Consider the following 19,191-nt stretch of genomic DNA (forward strand, 5'->3'; position numbering starts at 1 on the left):
GAAAATAAAGTCGGGATGGAGGCAAAGGTATATTGCACCCACCACTATCGCATTTGCGTGTCATGTCACAACAAGCTGTCCCCAACGTAGGGTGGTCAAATGAATTCCTCAGTACTATACTCCAGTAGCTTGTAACTCTCTCATCACTTGTCCAAAATTCATCCTCAACCTGTCTGAACAGCTGCACCTTACACAGTGCCCTGAAAGGACAAAATCCCTTTCTTTGCAAATGCCCAATTACACTGGATACCCTACACCTTGACCACCATGGACCTTGTATGAATTGCCCAGTCCAGAGGTCAGAGGCCAAATGCAATTTTCCAGCATAACTGCACTTCTTGGAACGAGACTTTCCACACTCTCCCGCTACCAAACAGAGTTTCAAAGCAATGTAACTATTAAGTCACAGCCCATGCATCTACCCGGCATATTCCACAGCACTAGAACCCATGTCATTCACTCAGAACCCTCCTCCATCAAGATGTATTTCCACACGTCTGAAAAAGAGCATTCGGACTTCCCAGCCAGTGATTATGTAGTAGTCCACGGGTTTCTGATCAAACAGAGGCCATCACGTAAAAACCTCAAACCTCTCTATATACCTCTTCAGCCCTGAAGGGCAGTGCAGACAACCTGGCAACCATTTAAAGAGAGAGCTCATCCTAGTCAGTAATGCTTAGCACTCATATAACATTAACTAATTCAACTAATTAAATTGCTGCCCCCTTATTAATATGTTAAGTGACTTGTCCAAGGCTACTGTAGCAAGTCAGTGGCATAGCAATATTGGAACTCAGTTGTCCTGGCTCCCCATCCTGTGCTAATCAGCTACATTTTCTGACTGTCCCTGAAAAGGCCCACCTCAGTGAAGGGGTTAACTCTCTAGCACTTAGAACCACAAATATGTTTTCCTAATCCCATTTTCTTTTGCATTTACCATGGAAACCAAACTTTTCAAATGTCCCCACAAAGCTGAAAGGTTAAAATCAAAGGTTCGTTCCTTAAAATTTATTACATTCCCTCCCCATCAACCCCATGATTAGAATGGACTAAAAATATGTAACCACTGAAAACGCCAGGAAACACCAGATTCAAAAATACAAGCAGGCTAATGTCAGGGACAGGAACTAAGGGACACCATGGACATAGTGAGAGCAAGAAGAGGATTTCCTTCTATAAAGTCACACCTTCAGCACTGAGTACATAACAGTCAAAATATAACAATGGCTAAAACAGAGCATGAGGGTGGACTTCAAGCTCTGACACTCTACTAGGCATCCTCCACTGAGAAACATGCAAGGAACTGTCTGTGTTTTTATCCAATCTATTCCTTCCCAGTTTCTTCTCACTTCCAGCCCGTCATTGCAAATCCGTGATTTAGCACAGTTCTTCTTGTTCTTGCACAAAAGTAAATTTACATTTAATTAGGTCCTTTTATTTGAATACCAAACTGCTTTATAATTTTTAATATATTAGAGGAACTCACAAATGGTTTCATCTGCTATGGCAACGTAGCTACCACTGGGGTGGAACTTAGAAGCTATTAATGACATATAGCAATATAAACAATGATAAAAAGAAGAATCGTATCATTTAAACTTCAGGGAATAGGGGAATTGTACGTTGGCAGAGCACAGTTATCTAAGTTAGAATCTGGCTAACACACTGACTGGGTTTATAACTCCTCCTCTTAGCAAAAAGTAACAGTGGCCAGGACCTCAATTTTACATCTCAGTTCTGACCAGTCTGATACTTCATTCCCCAGTTCACGGACTCTTCCACCAAGAGCAGTCAATGGCAGAAAGAGCCAGTTTTACCACTGCCGTAAGTGGGACTCAGCTCCATTAATATCAGGTCATTGCTATCTAGCCAGTTTGCTGACGTTATTGGAGATGCCCCTGGTTACATCAGCAGCCGATTTGGCCCAAAAGTCTGAAAATGACAGCAAAATAAAGATGACGATTTCTAGGAATTTTCATGTTGGTTTCCACCCCCAGTCTCTTTATACAGGGGAAATCAACCGACACTAATTTTGGACAAGAGGTTGATGGCCTACTAAAAAGCAGCATGAGGCGAGCTTACTTCAGCAGAGAAAATAATTTTCCTCATAGGTAAAATGTTAGATTAGGGACAGATTTTTAACCCCTTCTTCACACTGTTCAACAACATTGACCTCATTGATGTGTCTGACTCACAAGAATAACTGATAACTGCACTGATAACTGCACTGATAACTGCAGTGGGACTACTCAAGTGAGTAAAGGGTTCAAAGTCTACCCCTTAATGAGAATTATTAATAAAAAACCAATTTATTGACTACATTCCCCTAGCTGGATTAGCACGACACTTGTTCAAAGTGTTAACCACATCTTATAAACAGGCCTAAGCTTGACCTTGAAATCATATGTATAATAATAATAATAATAATATAATAATAATAGGAGATATACCAATCTCCTAGAACTGGAAGGGACCTTGAAAGGTCATCAAGTCCAGCTCCCTGCCTTCACTAGCAGGACCAATTTTTGCCCCAGATCCCTAAGTGGCCCCCTCAAGGATTGAACTCCCAACCCTGGGTTTAGCAGGTCAATGCTCAAACCACTGAGCTATCCCTCCCCCTGGGTTTTTATACCTTTAGTTACCTTGACCCCAAACCCCATTTGTGTGCAATCACATCATACTAAAATTCAATCTTCCATGCACACTCAACAATGCAGCCCCTGGCCACCAATATGCATGTAATAGCTTTCTGCCAATGGACACTGGCTACTGCATGGGTGTTAACAAGTCTGGGAAGGCAGCATTAAAGAAAACGGGATGGATTTTTCACAGCATGGGAAAAGGTTTGGGCTTTGCAGCATTCCTTTAAATGGTTAAAGCAACAGGATTAAACCACGACTGAGGAGCGTTTCTCACACACAGAGGCACACGTCATGGAAATACTCAAGTAACCACATTTCTCTTTACAGCTTTTCAGCTCTAGTTACTGAACATTTCTGGACTTGCAAAATTATACCTTTGCTACTCGTTTTATAAAGTGATTATTGGAGCAGTCGGTAATTAGTTGCAACGTATTTCCCGTCCCCCCCCCCCTTTTTTTTTTTAAAGGAGGTCGCTGTTACGGATCTCGCTCCCAGGACCAGCAACATTAAGAATTTAAAAAAAAAAAGTCATGAGTCAGAACAGCAACAACAAAAACCACGTGAACAATAATAAATGGGGGAGAGGAGTATTGGTCTGTCACCCGGGTTTCTGTACCTTTCGTTACCTTGACCCCAAACCCCATTTGTGTGCAATCACATCATACTAAAATTCAATCTTCCACGCACACTCAACAATGCAGCCCCCAGCCGCCAATTGCTCATAGGAGTTTTGCACCTTCCTTCCCCTAATCCCTGCATTCTCCCCCTCATCCCTGCTACATTCCTGCATCCTAACAGCCTCCCCTGCTTGGGACACAGAGGTTGAATAAGGGCACCCAGCTTTACGGAGGGCAGCCTGGCTTCAATCCCACTTGGAAACCCAAAGGGAAGTGGCGGCCATTTATATATTATAACGGCAAAGAGCAATGAAAAAAAAACAGCTTTTTCCAGACAATCATGGGGAGCTTTAAAAACTCCAGCCTGTAATCGTGATTTGCAATCAACAGCTGGCAACTCTGTATCACCTGCAGCTCTGAGAAAACTATAAAGTCAATCCAGCAAATTAGTCAACTCACAAGCTTTGTCCCTCCCCTTCCAATTGCCTCTCTCCCTGGGACAGGCTTTGCTAACTAGTTATTAAAATAAACCACATCAGACAAACTGTCCTAGAAAACAGCACTCATATATATCAATCACTCTCCTTCTCCTATTACAATTAGAGCAAGTGCCATGTGCCAGTCAGTTTCCAGTGCACCATGCTGGGGTGGGTGGGTGGGTGTGACACAAACACATTAAAAACAAATATAATTAAATTAAAAGTATGATTTTACTTTGTCTTTTTGTTCTGTGTTTGTACAGCACCTAGCACAATACAAACAACAAATAATAACTTTGAGCACCAATGTTTAAAAGATACTCCTAGTGACCTCAAATGGGCTTTGGCTTGGGTATCTGAATGAACCTCACCTTGTTAACACACCATTCGTATTGGTGTTTCTGGAATGGTACATGCTATAAATAAAAGGCCCAGAACAGCAGGCAGTTTACAATAAATGCCCTCCCAAACGGCATTTGCGAAGTCAATGGTGAGATGCTGATGGTCCGCTGGACCCCATAGCTCCTTAGATACAAGATATTGAGACTCCATAGTTGTATGCTGTAGCTCCTGCTGCCTATGAGCTCCCTTGGGCACATCTATAGAACATGGGTGCCCATTTTAGGACTCATCTACATGTGGAAACTTCAAGAATAAGAGTGTCCACATATGGAGTTATACAGGTCCAATTATACTGGAATAGTTATACCGGTAAATTTCCCCAGGTACACTACCCCTTCCTGAACCAAGATTTTCAAAGGCTCTCAGGGGAATAATTTTAATGGGAATTGAGCATCCAAATGCCTTAAACTGTTTCGAAAGTTTCAACCTTTAAGATCCATCCCCACATAGTCTTGGTTCAGTGGAGGAAATCTCTTTTCAGATTGTTTCAGATACCTGGTCAAGAATCTGGAGGGGATGTCCTCAGAAGACTATATCCTCGTCCTCCAAGTGTATACAAATCGGAAAGAGCGGGAGGTGTGGGAATCCCCAGAGACAACATCTGAGAGACTATTCACACCATGGAACTTGTAAAGAAGTTCAGCTGCAGCTAGTGAGCTGTGAACTTCAAAGCCTTAGGCTAGAGTGAGGACATGAGTGCCATGCATTCCTACTTGCTAATTAAATACATACCTACTACGGGGACTGCGTAGAAGAGATGTGCAGAAAACTGACACCTACATTAGACCTTTTGGGCCAGCTCCCATAACTGTGTTCAGTATGCTGAACCACCATGCAACATGTGTCTCGTGACTTCTTAGAGATCTAGATCACCACTTCTATTAATCTCTTAGTGCTCTCTACTCAGCCCCTACTGGACACTCATCTGCAGGGAAAAGTCACCTGGATTAACAGCTGTTGCAGGTCAAGAATGAGAGAGACAGTCTTTCCCCTCATGGCTCTGCCAGAGCAGCACTATAACCACATTAGGCAGGCCCTTGATACGACTGTCAATCTCAATGTCATAAGCACTATGGGCCAGATTTTCAGGAGAGCTCAGCACCCAAAAAGCTGAGACCGTTTAAAAATCTGTCCAGTTATTTTGATGCCTAAATGGGGACTAAGTTATTCTGAAAGTTTGGCTCAGCAATTCACTACATTTCATAAAATCACAAGAGGACTGTGCAGATGCATTTTCTCAGAGGGGATAGCAAGTGGTTTAACAGACTAGTTTTTTGACATAGCCAGGGGTGGCTCTAGGAATTTGGCTGCCCCAAGCATGGCGGCACGCTGCAGGGGGCACGCTGCCGGTTGCTGGTCCCGTGGCTCCGGGGGACCTCTTGCAGACGTGCCTGCGGAGGGTGCGTTGGTCCTGCGGCTCCGGTGGAGCGTCCGCAGGCATGCCTGTGGGAGGTCCACCCGAGCCGCGGGACCACCGAACTCTCTGCAGTCATGCCTGCGGGAGGTCCGCTGGTCCCGCGACTCCGCTGGACCTCCCGCAGGCATGACTGCGGAAGGTCCGCCGGAGCCGCCTGCCGCCCTGCTGGCAAAATGCCGCCCCAAGCGTGCGCTTGGCGCGCTGGGGTCTGGAGCCGGCCCTGGACATAGCAATATTAGCACTGAATCCCAACCCTGTCCTCCTCAGAAAGCACCAAGAAAGGTCCTTTTTTGGGAGTGTGCTTTAGATACAATTCTTAAATCTTTCCCCACCATCCTCCTCCTCACTATTATCTACCTATTTTGAAGATATTTTAAAGAGCTGATTTTTCCAGCGTTGCTGAGCTCCTCCAGATCTCGCTGACTTCAAATGGAGCTGTGAGCGCTCAGTACTGCTGGAAAAAAAAATCATACCTTGAGGTATGATCCAGAGCACATGGACTCCTAGTGACCTCGAATGGGCTTTGGCTTGGGCATCTGAACGAACCTCACCTTGTTAACACATCATTCGTATTGGTGTTTCTGGAATGGTATATGCTATAAATAAAAGGCCCAGAACAGCAGGCAGTTTACAATAAAAAGGATACTGCTTAGAATTTCAGAGCTTGAAGAACATTTCTAAGCGATGACAAGGGTTAACCCCGACTGAATTCTATTTGTTCTTGTTGGCTGTGGGGAAAAAGTTGCCTTCTCCCAGAGGTCTACTTTATAACCAGGGTTATCCAATATCCCATTGTTAGAACCTAATAAGTGAAAGCATCTTTGTGTTATGGCTATAACATAACACACAGGAAAAAGTCTGATGGCTTACAAGTCAAATGGATGCTACAGGCTTGTCTTATGAAATTTGTAGATGTTCAGTTCAGCTCCCATCATTAGACAGCAGTGCAGCAAAGGAAAAAAAAACAGTTGTTTGGAAAGTTATACAGCGCTTGTGGATCACAGGTGCAGCCAAACTTACAAGTACACACTGTATGTATCCATAAACAGCATTTCAATGCCAGATCACTTATGCCATTTATACTGGTGACTTGTTATATAAGCCCTGCAATTTATTATACTCAGCTAGAACCATTTTTGCAGCATTTCCTCCCCCTAACAATTCTGCTTGCTAACATAGCTTCAGACCACGGTCCAGCACAATCTTGCCTGCATAAAATTCTGGAGCACATATGTGGTTTGAAGCTTCTTAAAGCTGTGTTGCTGTCGAGGTTCGAGTCAAGCTGGACAATTCTTCCCTCCTATCAGGATCCTCACAGGAATTCTGAGTGTAGTGAACAAGACCCTGATCCTGCAAAGGGACTCCAATCAGTGTACAGCCCCATTGCACTATCAGGCTAAGGTTTATACATACAGAGGTTTACAAAGAGTCACCTGACATAACGCTCCCACATCCACCTTCTGCCTCCCTAGGATATTTGTCTCTTTTCAAATTGTATATTAAGGCACAGTCAAGTGGCCCAATCACTTCAAAAGGATGAAACTAGCTAACAGGGATGTATGTGCTGGTGCCATAAATTTCTGACTCGGATAAAAACGTCCCTAAAGTGGGGGTGTTCAGACAGTAGATTTTTGGTTTAAGTCCACCTCTATCAGACACAGATCTTCCTGAAGAAAGCTCAGTAGCAGTTACCAAATGTGGAGGAGTAATTTTAATGGAAATGAAATTTATTTTTGCAGGGGGGGGGGAGTATTTTTATGATTTTTTTAGTTTTGGGGTGGAAAAAACGAACCCAATATTTTTAAAACCAAAAATGGTTTTCAAAAACCTTCAGTTTTGCACTGAAAAACCTAACCATTTTTGTGGGAAATTTTTAATGAAAATTTACATTCTATAAATTTCCCTCCAAAAATCATTGGTATTTTTTAAACAAGTTCTAGAGAGAACTTTTGGGAGAGACACTAGAAACACAACTCACTTGCCTAAAACCTAACCTATCAAATCAAAGTGATTAAAAAAAATAAACCAAACCATCTTTAATAAAACTAAGAGTAAGCAGGCATGTAGTTGTTTGGAGACAGCAGAGTAAGAATTACTAGAAGTGGGCGAGAAACATGGTTGAACAATTGGTTCAAAGTGCAAGATTAAAATAGACAATCTCTCACATAATAAAGAGACCAGGTCATTACATGGGGATTTACTGTTTTGTTATGGATACTTTACATGTCCTATGCAAATAATGCAGCTGTGTGGACCATTGCAATATAATCCAGTTATCCCCCACACTCTGTTTCTATAAGCATTCAGTTTGCCTGCAGATGACATCACATTGTTGTATGTGAATTTCGTACTTTGTAACTGATTTGCTTGACTCTTCCATTAATAATTTTGAAGTTCTTTTGCAAACATTAATAAATTAATCCATCACCAGAGTGCTGAGAGGCACTCTCGGCTGTAAAGTGGTGAAACGGAGGGACCGGTAAATGACTTGCCAACCCAATGGGTCAATCGAAGAGCTGGGATTAGAATGCTCATCTCCTGACATCTCACCCTGTGCTTTAACTGCTATATCATACTTCTCTCTCCAGTTATGATGGAGTTGCAATCACCACAGCTGAGCCAGCAAGTAAGTTCATTCTAGTTCTAATTCTAGAACTCTAGCTGAAGAAGTGGGTTCAGATCCACAGATCTGAAGGTGAAAAACACTCATCATATTGTACCTCACGCACACAGCCCTCAGCATTTCAGATCCAACAGGCTGAAGTTTATTAAAGTTCGATTTCACTTCACCAGGATAAGTGTAAACATTCTTTTGAGAAATGGCCTGTACCAAGTGCTTTGCTGAACCCAGGCTAAATTTACCAACCCCTCCTGAGAGTTACAGGAACTAATGGTTTCAAACCACAATGGGTTAAGAAACCAAATTCTCAAAGCAAAACAGCCATAAATGTTGGGATGTGCATAAACTGGCTCAGAGTCACAAAGGTGTCAGCAAACCCAGTCTGAGTTTATAAGGCAACCTAAGACCTAGAGAGTTCCACATGGTCTGGCATTTTATCAAAAATATTTTGTACAGCTCTCTGCATGATGGTCCCAAGACATGCAGATTTTCATAAAAAAAATAGGTGCAGTTTTACTGAGCAACACTGAGCAACTAATGTAAATTAAAGTAAGTATGGGGAAGTAAGCCCAACATCAGAAGAAAAATTAACATTAGTAACTCCACATGCCCACAGATCTTACAAGCACAAATGACTATTTACAATAATGCAACTAATTACTTCTTTCCTAATTCATACAGAATATTTTAAAATGCTGCAGCAGCGAGACAGAAATGAGAGAGTAAGTTTTCTGAGGTTAGCCTCTTCTCAAATAATTTTTTCTGAAAACATAAGCCAAGACAGGTATTATCAAGTGAAAAAGGAAATCAAAACCTGGATTTTCTGTTGCCCGATTAGAGGAATAGAGTTTAGTATCTACGTAGATTTTCAGGCACTCAAGATGTTTTAATGCATCAGCATTTCTCCTGAGGGAAGAGGATTTGAGGTGGGGTGGGGGCATGTTTATGAATCAGACTGTTCAGCGTGTGCTTTGGGGGTGGAAAAGGTGGGCGATGCACAAAGGAACGGAGAGCAGAGTTGGATGAGTCAGAAAATGAAAAAAAATGGTGCTTTTCCTCTTCCTACTAGCATCTCAGGAAGCTAAATATTTTAGAGTGATATAGAATCTCTTATTGTCAAGAGAGTCTGAATGTAACCTTGGCCAGTTAGTAACTGCCTATAATTAATTCAATATGTTAGCAAATGTATATAATGTAGGCTATATTATATAAAACACACATATGTACATGCAACTATATGTCGTCAGACGGAAGAAAATAAAATGAGTGCATCTGAAAGTCAAGTGCATCGTGCCACTGCTTCTAACGAACTCAAGCTCTGTGTCAGTCTGTTTTGTTGTCTTAACAGCTCAAAGCTGTGCTGATGTTCAAACAGCATAAAACCAATACAGTTCATCACACAACCCTAACCATAAAGGCATGAATACTGATAGAGAACAGTGATGTAGTCGCAACACCATTCCCCTCCATTTCAAGCCTTGGTTCTGATCAGTATGTTTCCTCTGTCATCTTTCTCCTCTCTTAGCCCCCTAAGAAGCAGGGTCTGGCACACTTAGCCACCATCACCATTTCAAACACTAGGCAGAATTCCTCCTTTCAAACAAAACCAAGAGCCCCGAGTCAGAAAAATCAAATTATAAAGATAAATCTCAACTAATTAATATGAAAGCTTCTTTGGACCTGTATAGGGCTATGGTAGCGCTTAATATTAATAAATATTACTATTATTAGTAATAAATAGGCTTGGAAGGGTAAGATTGTTGTCACTAAATGTCAGTAAACACTGATTTCACCATACACAATGAGGGAAAAATATTTCCATTGATTATCATTGAAATTTACAGGTAGGCAAAGAAAAATACTGATATTTATATTATGTATTTTGATATGTGATGTCAACAACGTGTGTTTTAACATTACAAAGCTTTAATTTTTTGAATCTCAACGTCCACTGTCATTAAATCATTATTACCTGAGCCTTCTCCCCACAATAATTTCTTACAACTACAAAAATTTACACTGATAAAAATTGGAAAAAAAAAAAAGCTTAAAACTCATAATTTTGTGCAACTGTGAAAATTGCAATTGATAAAAATAAGCATTGACGCAACCTGTTGAAATTTTAAAAATCTAATTCTGCCAAGGCTAGTAATAAAGTCATGCGCTGAAATGGGCCAGGGTTTAGAAAACTCAGGCACAGATTTCAGCATGCATCCACTGGATGGTTCCAGTAAAGAAGCTGATGAATAAAACCACGGGGATGACCCAGGGAAAGAGTCTGAACAAGCAAGTTGCTTTATTTCAAGTTAGAAGTTGTTGAAATAATTGTTTTCCCATTTGCCAGAGGGACTCCTGCATCCCAACAAAATCATTTATACAAAACAAATTAGGGCCCCTATTCTGCAAACATTCAAGTACATGCGTGACTACACTTATACCCCACTGAAGTCAACGACTAATGACGGGAGCAAAATTATGCATGTGCCTAAGAGTTTGCAGGACCAAGTCCTAAATTTGTGTCTATTTTCAAATAGGAAAACTATTTAGATTAAAAAATAACATTAATTTTCCTAAACAAACAGCTGTTTGGGGCCCGACTGTCCATCGTGTAACTCCACTAAAATTAACTAAGTTATGTCAATGCAACGGAGTAGTGAAGGAATATATCAGGCCTTTGGTTTTAAACCTGGAAAAAGAGCAAGAAATATTTGTGCATTTTTACCACATTCCATACTAGGCATTCTAGAAACAGTAGCTCATTATTACAGATTTGCATTTTTTTAAAAAGAACCTGTGGTTTAAAAGCAATGGTGGAAGGAGGAGGGAATTAGATGGACCAGACACGTGGAAACACTGCAAAATATTCATTTGTTAAGATTTTGTTTGCAGATTCCTGAGCACTTGTAGAACTGTGATGGTGAGATCTGCATCTTTTGTAGGTTGCTTTGCAGAAAAAACAACAACGATGATGATATTATGAAAAAAGAACACAACCTCCCCCTCCTTTTTTAAAAAACAAAAAGGCCCCATAAATCTATATCTTACAGTTTTGCTGCCATGCCACTAATTGGAGATATTTAATAGACAGGTCCTCTCTCCATTTCCTCCTATAAGTTTAAATGCGAGCACTGGAATTGAAAAAGCAACTTTATGCTCGAGGAGAACATTTATATTTAAAATAAAATGCAACCACCATTGATAGTGCTTTAGATTTCAATGTTTGGGCTCAGCTACAGATGTTATGGCTCTGAAATGCCTCAGCTGCACAACAATATACCTATAGAGGATGAAAAACAAGAAAACTGGTCTATAATGTTTACTAGAAGGTTCTTTATCAGAAGGATTATGTATTAATAGTTTAGATCACGATTCACAACAAAACTGGCAATAGGGTGACCAGATGTCCCAATTTTATAGGGACAGTCCTGATATTTGGGGCTTTTTCTTATATAGGCTTCTATTACCCCCCACCTTCTGTCCCGATTTTTCACACTTGCTATCTGGTCACCCTAACTGGCGACTTGACTTCAGGTTTAGAAGGAAGCAAACGATATGAAGCAGGGGGATGAGAAAGTGAAACCAGCAAGGGTAAAGGAGGGTTGTTCTTGCAATTAAAGCATCAAAACGGGAGTCATAAAAGCCAAGCTCTGTCTCCCCAAAAGACTCTGCCTTGCTATGCAACCTTATGCAAGTCCCTTAACCTCCCCATTCCTCAGTTACCCACCATCTGTAACATGTAACACGGGGATGTGGCGAACTTTATTGGTGTTTGCAAAGCACTTTGAGAGCTGCAGGTGGAAGATGCCACTGAAGGGCTACATTAAAGTGATTTTATATATTACCCTCCACAAAGCCACTCACCTTGGCCCCGATTTAGGAGAGTCCTTCAGCCTATGCTTAATTGTAAGCACAGGCTTAAGTCCTATCAACTTCACTAGGACTTAAACATGTGATTAAAATAAAGCAAGAGCTTCCGTGCTTTCCTACACTGGGCGGTAAAAAACCAGGTATGGTAATGTCACGGCGGAGCAGCACTTCAGCCCGCATGGAGCAGGCTCTGTATTGTTCACAAGGCATCCCAGGGGTTTTGATACAGCTCCCCTGCCCCATTCCCTGGCTCTCTCCAGCAAGGCAGCACAGGGGTGTGCACCTTCATTGTGACAACTCATCTGGAAGGAGGCTGGGGCATCATTAGTCTCCCCTTTCTGCCGCATATAGGTGCAGGTGATCTGGGTCACCCCTCTCCACTAACCCCTCTCACCTCAAACTGCTCTGCACAGATGCTGCATTGGTGGCATAGAACAAAGATTTTGGCTTCTGACCCCTGGGATAACACAAATCTTCTTCACCCTAGTTAATTCCAATGTGAATATCTAACTTCTCCATTTTAGGTGACAAGATAATTTATCAAATCAAACCCTACCTGTAAAATTATATCCTAGGACGACTTCTCCGGTTACACCAGACCCAACACTTTCAATCTGGGTTCCTAAAATTAACTTCCTACATCCATTCTAATACACCGTAACTAAAAGTGGCCTGTGGGCATTCAGGACCTCTGAAAAAGAGCAAGCTACTTTTATCCAGATTGCCTAAAAATATGGATTAAATAGCCTAACGTGAGACATCTAGGTTTGAAAATATTGGCCCAAATTTTTAACAATACGAGTTTTACAGGGTGTCCTCCTGCATAACTTTTAAAATATGCTTTTCTGGTAATATCTTGTATGATCCATCAGTAAGTTATGAGTACTGGAAATAAGTCCAGGCACATCTGAAGGTTCCACAAACAATCACAAACTTCAGTTTCACTTTTATGGTTGCCTTGTCAGCTTTACAGCTTCTCAGCACTTGTGCCTCATGTTACAACTCACTGTTTGCATTTTAAATAGTGCCCTGGGTTAAGATTTATGGCAATAGACTATTGCCCAAGGAGCCGAAAATGTATTGGGTGTCAAACAGTGCTCACAGCTTCTGACAATCAAGGTAGGTCGTCTATCTGAAGGGCAATATTACCAAGCCGTTGCTTGATAGAATTAATGAAATCCAAGGACCACTTAATACTCTGCCTGATCTCTTAGCTTATAAATCTTGCTTGGCTTCAGCCTCTTTTGTTTTTGGAAGCACAGCACCTCTGGGCACCTGTAATGCTCTAGTGCAGGGGATTCTCAAACTATGCGTCGGGCCCCCAAAGTGGGTCGCGATCCCATTTTAATGGGGTTGCCAAGGCTGGTGTTAGACTTGCTGGGACCCAGGGCCGAAGCCGAAGCCCACTATCCAGGCCAAAGCTGAAGCCCGAGGGCTTCAGCCCTGGGCAGTGAGGATAAGGTTACCTGCCCCCCAACCAGAGCAGAAGTCCTTGGGCGGCTTTGGCTCCCCACTGCCCGGGGCTTGGGTCCCTCCTCCTGGGGTCATGTAGTAATTTTTGTTGTCATATAAGGGGGTCACAGTGCAATGAAGACTGAGAACCGCTGCTCTAGTGCCTGAACCAACGTCATATTTATTGAACTAAGTCGACTCTCATTAACATCAGCAAACTCTGGAGCAGGCCGCTCCTACCAAATTGGTACTGCAAGAGGGCAAAACTGTCATAGCACCCGGGTATTTTTTTCACTCAGTACTTAAGGCAATTTTAATATATTCCCACGTGTGTCCACGTGAATGCACAGAAGGGTTTGGCAAAACATGGTAAGCAGCAATTATTTCCAATTACTTGTCAGATTTTCAAGGAGATAAGACGAGTTTCCATGAAAATAGGAAGACACAGGATCTAGATCCAGAGCCAGTGGAGTTCCTTATTTCCTGCTGAATGAAGAGTGCTTCAAGTGCTATTCCACACTCAACGCTCAAGGATGCTCCTGAAGTCGGTGGTAATTCCCCTTTACCCAAATGGTACGGTCCCCCCAACCATTCTCCCCACAACGCTTTAACAGGAACAGAGCACAAATCCTCAAATTCATGATGGCAATGAGATTTTTGTAGATTACTGAGCAGCAGGGACTTCAGGATTTGATTTAACTGAAGGAAAGCAAATTGCCAAACAACTCAAGTTCTGACTTTGACAATTAAACAGATACCTGCAAAACTAGATGGCAATTTTACCAGTGAAACAGGTACCATTTTGTAAACACAGCTGTAAGGATTTCCATATTTTCCATACCTACTTTTTTTTTTTAAGGGAATAAAGATGCAATGGTGCAACACCCACCAGAATTTATTTGGACTGAATTTTCCTTAACCTAGAAACATGAAGATCAGATTAAAGGGTGCTAGAACCAGTGGTGCTGGAACTAGGGGTGCTACCACAACCCTTGGCTTGCAATGGTAATAACAAAAAACCAGATACATGGTTGCCATCAGCAGCACCCCCACTACAAAAATTGTTCCAGCATCCCAGGCTAGAATTTAGAAGCAACAAGAACCAACTCAGATCTACTGGAGATCTTGAATTCCTGTTGTATTGAAGGAACTAGAATAAGGCCCTTAAAATTGGTAGGCCAAATTCACTCCTAGTGTAACTCTGCTGAAATTGATAAAATTACATCAAGGACAAATGTGGAGTAAGTTCTTCCACCACACAGAAGATCCTCAGCTGGCATACACTGGCTTAGCTCTATCAGAGACAACGGTGCTACACCAGTACTGCTCCAGCCTGCTATTTATAATTCAAACAACCTGAATAGGCTTTTATCATGAGAAGTCAGTTAGAAATGGCTTCTGCCTCCCAAATCAACTCCAAAAGCATCAAGAGTGGGCTTCCCAAGGTGTGAATCTATCAGAGCAGAACTCCCTTGTCTGTGTTCACTAACAGTTTTTCTGAGTGTTTTTTTTCTTTTTTGACAGAAACATAAAAAAAAGTCTCAGATGTTCAAAAACAGTGTCTCAAATTCAGTCTGTTTTACAATATAACCCATCCATGTCCCACTTGCCATATCCCCACCACCAGACTCTGTCCTTCATCCATGGCAACTTCATCAAGAGTTTATGTGAACAGTAACAGACATATGCAAACACTGCTTAGGGTGGAGCCAATCTTCTAGGGAGCCTCTTAAATTAAACAAATATTGATTTGGGTGGATTACACTCTCCTTGCCCTAATGCTCAATAGAGCAACCAATCCTTCCCCATCTCCTAAGCCAGCCTCTCTCCCCTTGTCCCACAAGAGACCTGCTTTCCCAGTCCTTATGCTGCTGATCAAGGTGCATTCATTGTATTTACGGTTTCCACAGGCAATATTTTTACAAAAGCAAAAAGCTCTCTCCTTAATCAATGTTTATCTAATCACACAGGTAACCTGCCCATGGCTTTAACCCTGACCCCAACCCATTCCCCCATTAGCCTAATCGTATAGCTGGCTTTCCACTATAAATTACCCCGTTCTCCATAAACGTCTCCTGAAGACAAAGGTAACATTCCATATCCTTTCATCCACGCCCACCTCCCCTTAACCTAACACCCCTCTCCAAGTCTCTTAACCCATATCTCACTCATCCTGCTGCCCGTTATCCTAAACACACAGGTCAAAGCACCTCTGCCTGTTAAATCAGGCCCCCCACTACATCTAACAAACACCTTTCCCACAGGACACACCATCCCCATACCCAAAGGTAACCCCCCCGCCCCCATACTCCATGCCCTCAGCTTCGTTCCCCACCTCTTGCCCCTGTATCCCCCCCACAGATACCCCCCCAAATCCTCTACCTCCTCTTTTCCCCCAGATACTGTCACCCTTCCCCCAGATACCCCCCAAACCCTCTACCTCCACCTGTCCCCCAGATACCCCCACCTCCTTCCCCCCGTACCCCCACCCTTCAGATACCCCCCCAAGCCCTTTACTCCCCCCTCAGACGCCCCCAAGCCCGCTACCTCCCCCCCACTCCCTGCCCCCAGGCCCCCAGGCGACCCGCGCGCGGCGCAGACTCACCGTTGGGTCCGTACTTGTCCCGGCTCCGGCGGACCTGCTCGGGGCTCAGCCCGCAGCTCTCCTGCACCCCGAAGCGCTGCAGCACCGCGGCTGCCGACGAGCTGTGCGCGTTCTCCATGCCCGGGGCCGCCGGGCTGCGCCGAGAGACGGGGCCGGGGCGCCGCAGCTACAGCCGCTGGACTTCAGGCGGACGGGGAGGGGGGCGCCGGGGCAGCAACTCCTGGGTGTTGCGGGGAGTCGGTCTAAGAGCGGGGGGAGCCGCTCCTGGGTATTGGGGGGAGCTGGTCTAGGAGCGCGGGGAGCCGGGGCGCAGCTGGTCTAGGAGCCGGGGAGCCGCTCCTGGGTGTTGGGTGTTGGGGGGACCTGGCCGGGGAGCCGCTCCTGGGTATTGGGGGGAGCTGGTCTAGGAGCCGGGGGGAGCCGCTCCTGGGTGTTGGGGGGACCTAGCCGAGGTGTTGGGGGGAGCCAGTCTAGGAGCGGGGGGGAGCAGCGCCGGGGTGTGGGGGGGGAGCAGCGCCGGGGAGCCGGGGCGCAGCTGGTCTAGGAGCGGGGGGAGCCGCGCCTGGGTGTTGGGGGGAGCTGGCCGGGGAGCCGGGGTGTGGGGGGGAGCTGGCCGGGGTGCGCGCAGAAGCTGGTGGCGGGGTGGGGGGACCTGCGCTGCCGCAGCTCCCAGAGGAGAAGTCGAGTCCGCTTTAAAGTTCCCCGGGCTCGGTCCTGCCTCCAGCGCGGCACCTTTTCTCCCTCTGCTGGAAGGTGAGCCTGGCCCGGGTCCGACTCCGCCTCCTCTCGCAGCAGCCCTGCCCTCCGCCGGGGCTCCCGCCTGCGCGCCCCGCGGCTCAGCGCCCTGCCCAGCCCCGCGCACCGAGTCACTTCCCCCCGCCGCCAGAGCCGCACGGTGCCGAGCCGCCCCCCCCTCTCCGTCTGCCCGGCTAATGTCTCCGCGCGCGGTGCCCCTCCCGCGTACGCAGCGAGGGGATCAGCGAGAGTCCCCCCCCATGACTGGCTGAGCTTCAACCCCCCCCCACACCCCCATTCACAAGCTACCTGCCACCGCCTGATTGGCTCTGCCCCTCCCACACACCTTCCTGCTCTTCTGTGATTGGCGAGGCGAGGCTTTCAAATCTGCATTTTCTAGAGGGAGCTCGGCCGTGGTGGGGATCGGAAAGTGATTTGGGGGTTGGTTCTAAAGCCTTCGCGTCCGCTCTAGCATCACCTGAGCCCTTGCTGAGCAACCAGAGGGGGTCTCGGTGAATGAGTCTCATGTAAGACTTTTACATCCACCACAGCTGAGAGTTGTGACAGTTCCTGCCTCGACGTTGCAGGGAGCTGAAGCCGCCTTAATAAAGCTATTGCATTGCCTTAAACATCCTAGTCAGCGCACACCCCTTCTCACTTTTAAATGGACAAAACACTTTTCTTTTTACATGACAAATTGCTCTTTAACAAGGGTGAGGAATAGGGGGACCCGTCTCACGCCAACGGAAGAACCAGCGCTTGAAGCTATGTGGCACAGCCACAGGAGGAAACCTCACTGACCTTGTAAATTCATTGACCACGCGATAGGTTAGCGAACTGCAGAAGAGGGCAGCTGTAAAGTGAGGGTGGCAGAGGATGAGCTGCGCCCTTTCGGGGCCACGCTCGGTGGTCTTTGTTATTTCAGGATAGGATTTTCAAAAGCATTCAGCATTGTCCTAACTCAGCTCCCATTGCCTTCCTTGGAAGCAAAGAGGGACAAAAGCTGAGTGCCTGTGAAAAGCCTACCCTCTAGATCCATATTTACCAGATGCATCACAAGAAGCCTGCTGGGGAAGGAACTGTCTAGTGATGCCCTCAGGGATGCAAAGGCTTATGTACCTGTAACTTCACAATTCCACTGAACTCAAGGGAACTACTGCCAGTGCCAGTTAAGCCGACCGGTTAAGTCTCTGCAGGATAAAAACTGATCAGTTCAGTTGTCTGCACATCAGCTGGATGTAAATGCAGAAGCAAATAAATCTGCATAGAATAAAATTGATTGTTACATATTATCCTTAATACAAAAGGTAATACAAGTGCTTAACAGATTATATGTCCCATTACAAGAGCTCAGTAGAGTGGTTTACATATATATCATAAAAGGGCAGCTGGAGATAAGACAAGGAAGGTATGGTAAAGAATAGCAGCAAAAGCCAGGAAGAATTAAGGCCTGACCGGGCCCACTTGCAATTCCCACTGAAGTCAGTGAATTGGGGGTTAGATTTAAGTCAATAGGAGTTCAGCACAGCACCACACAAGATATGGGCCTTATAGAGCAAACAGACTAAGCATCTTGATCTCAGAAAGGTGCTGAGGATTGACAACTAGGGTGACTAGACAGCAAGTGTGAAAAATAGGGGTGGGGGGTAATAGGAGCCTATATAAGAAAAAGACCCCAAAATTGGGACATCTGGTCATAAGAACATAAGAATGGCTGTACTGGGTCAGAACAAAGGTCCATCTAGCCCAGTATCTGTCTACCGACAGTGGCCAATGCCAGGTGCCCCAGAGGGAGTGAACCTAACAGGCAATGATCAAGTGATCTCTCTTCTGCCATCCCTCTCCATCCTCTGACAAACAGAGGCTAGGGACACCATTCTTTACCCATCCTGGCTAATAGCCATTTATGGACTTGCCACCATGAATTTATCCAGTTCCCTTTTAAACACAGGATTCTTTGCTGCTTTTAAACACTGTTATAGTCCTAGCCTTCACAACCTCCTCAGGCAAGGAGTTCCACAAGTTGACTGTGCGCTGCATGAAGAAAAGCTTCCTTGTATTTGTTTTAAACCTGCTGCCCATTAATTTCATTTGGTGACCCCTAGTTCTTGTATTATGGGAATAAGTAAATAACTTTTCCTTATCCACTAGTGCCACGGGTGACTGGAAGAACCCAACTGTAATGGTAGACGAGTGTTACTTTTCTCAGTATCAGGCCATAGGATATAACTGAATATAATAAAGCGGGGGAGCATAGAATAGAAGTGGGAAGCCTGGAGAATTACTTTTAATAAGAAAAAACGTGACTTGTTCATAACAAGCATCACTTTCAAATGAAAGTTCCAGCACCTTACT

General features: G+C 44.5%; 1 protein-coding gene across 2 annotated transcripts in view; it reads right to left on the reverse strand.

The window, feature by feature from the left end:
- Positions 1-16,299, reverse strand: part of ATP2A3 (ATPase sarcoplasmic/endoplasmic reticulum Ca2+ transporting 3) — a 146,451-nt gene extending 130,152 nt beyond the window's left edge. For both annotated transcript variants that reach the window (XM_044994317.1, XM_044994316.1), the window contains exon 1: positions 16,102-16,299. In XM_044994317.1, the coding sequence (XP_044850252.1) occupies positions 16,102-16,219 (118 nt within the window). In that variant the 5' untranslated portion in view covers positions 16,220-16,299. The remainder of the gene's footprint in view (positions 1-16,101) is intronic.
- Between the last annotated feature and the right edge of the window lie 2,892 nt (positions 16,300-19,191).

This window comes from Mauremys mutica, chromosome 19, assembly GCF_020497125.1.
Source record: "Mauremys mutica isolate MM-2020 ecotype Southern chromosome 19, ASM2049712v1, whole genome shotgun sequence".
NCBI lineage: Eukaryota > Metazoa > Chordata > Testudines > Geoemydidae > Mauremys > Mauremys mutica.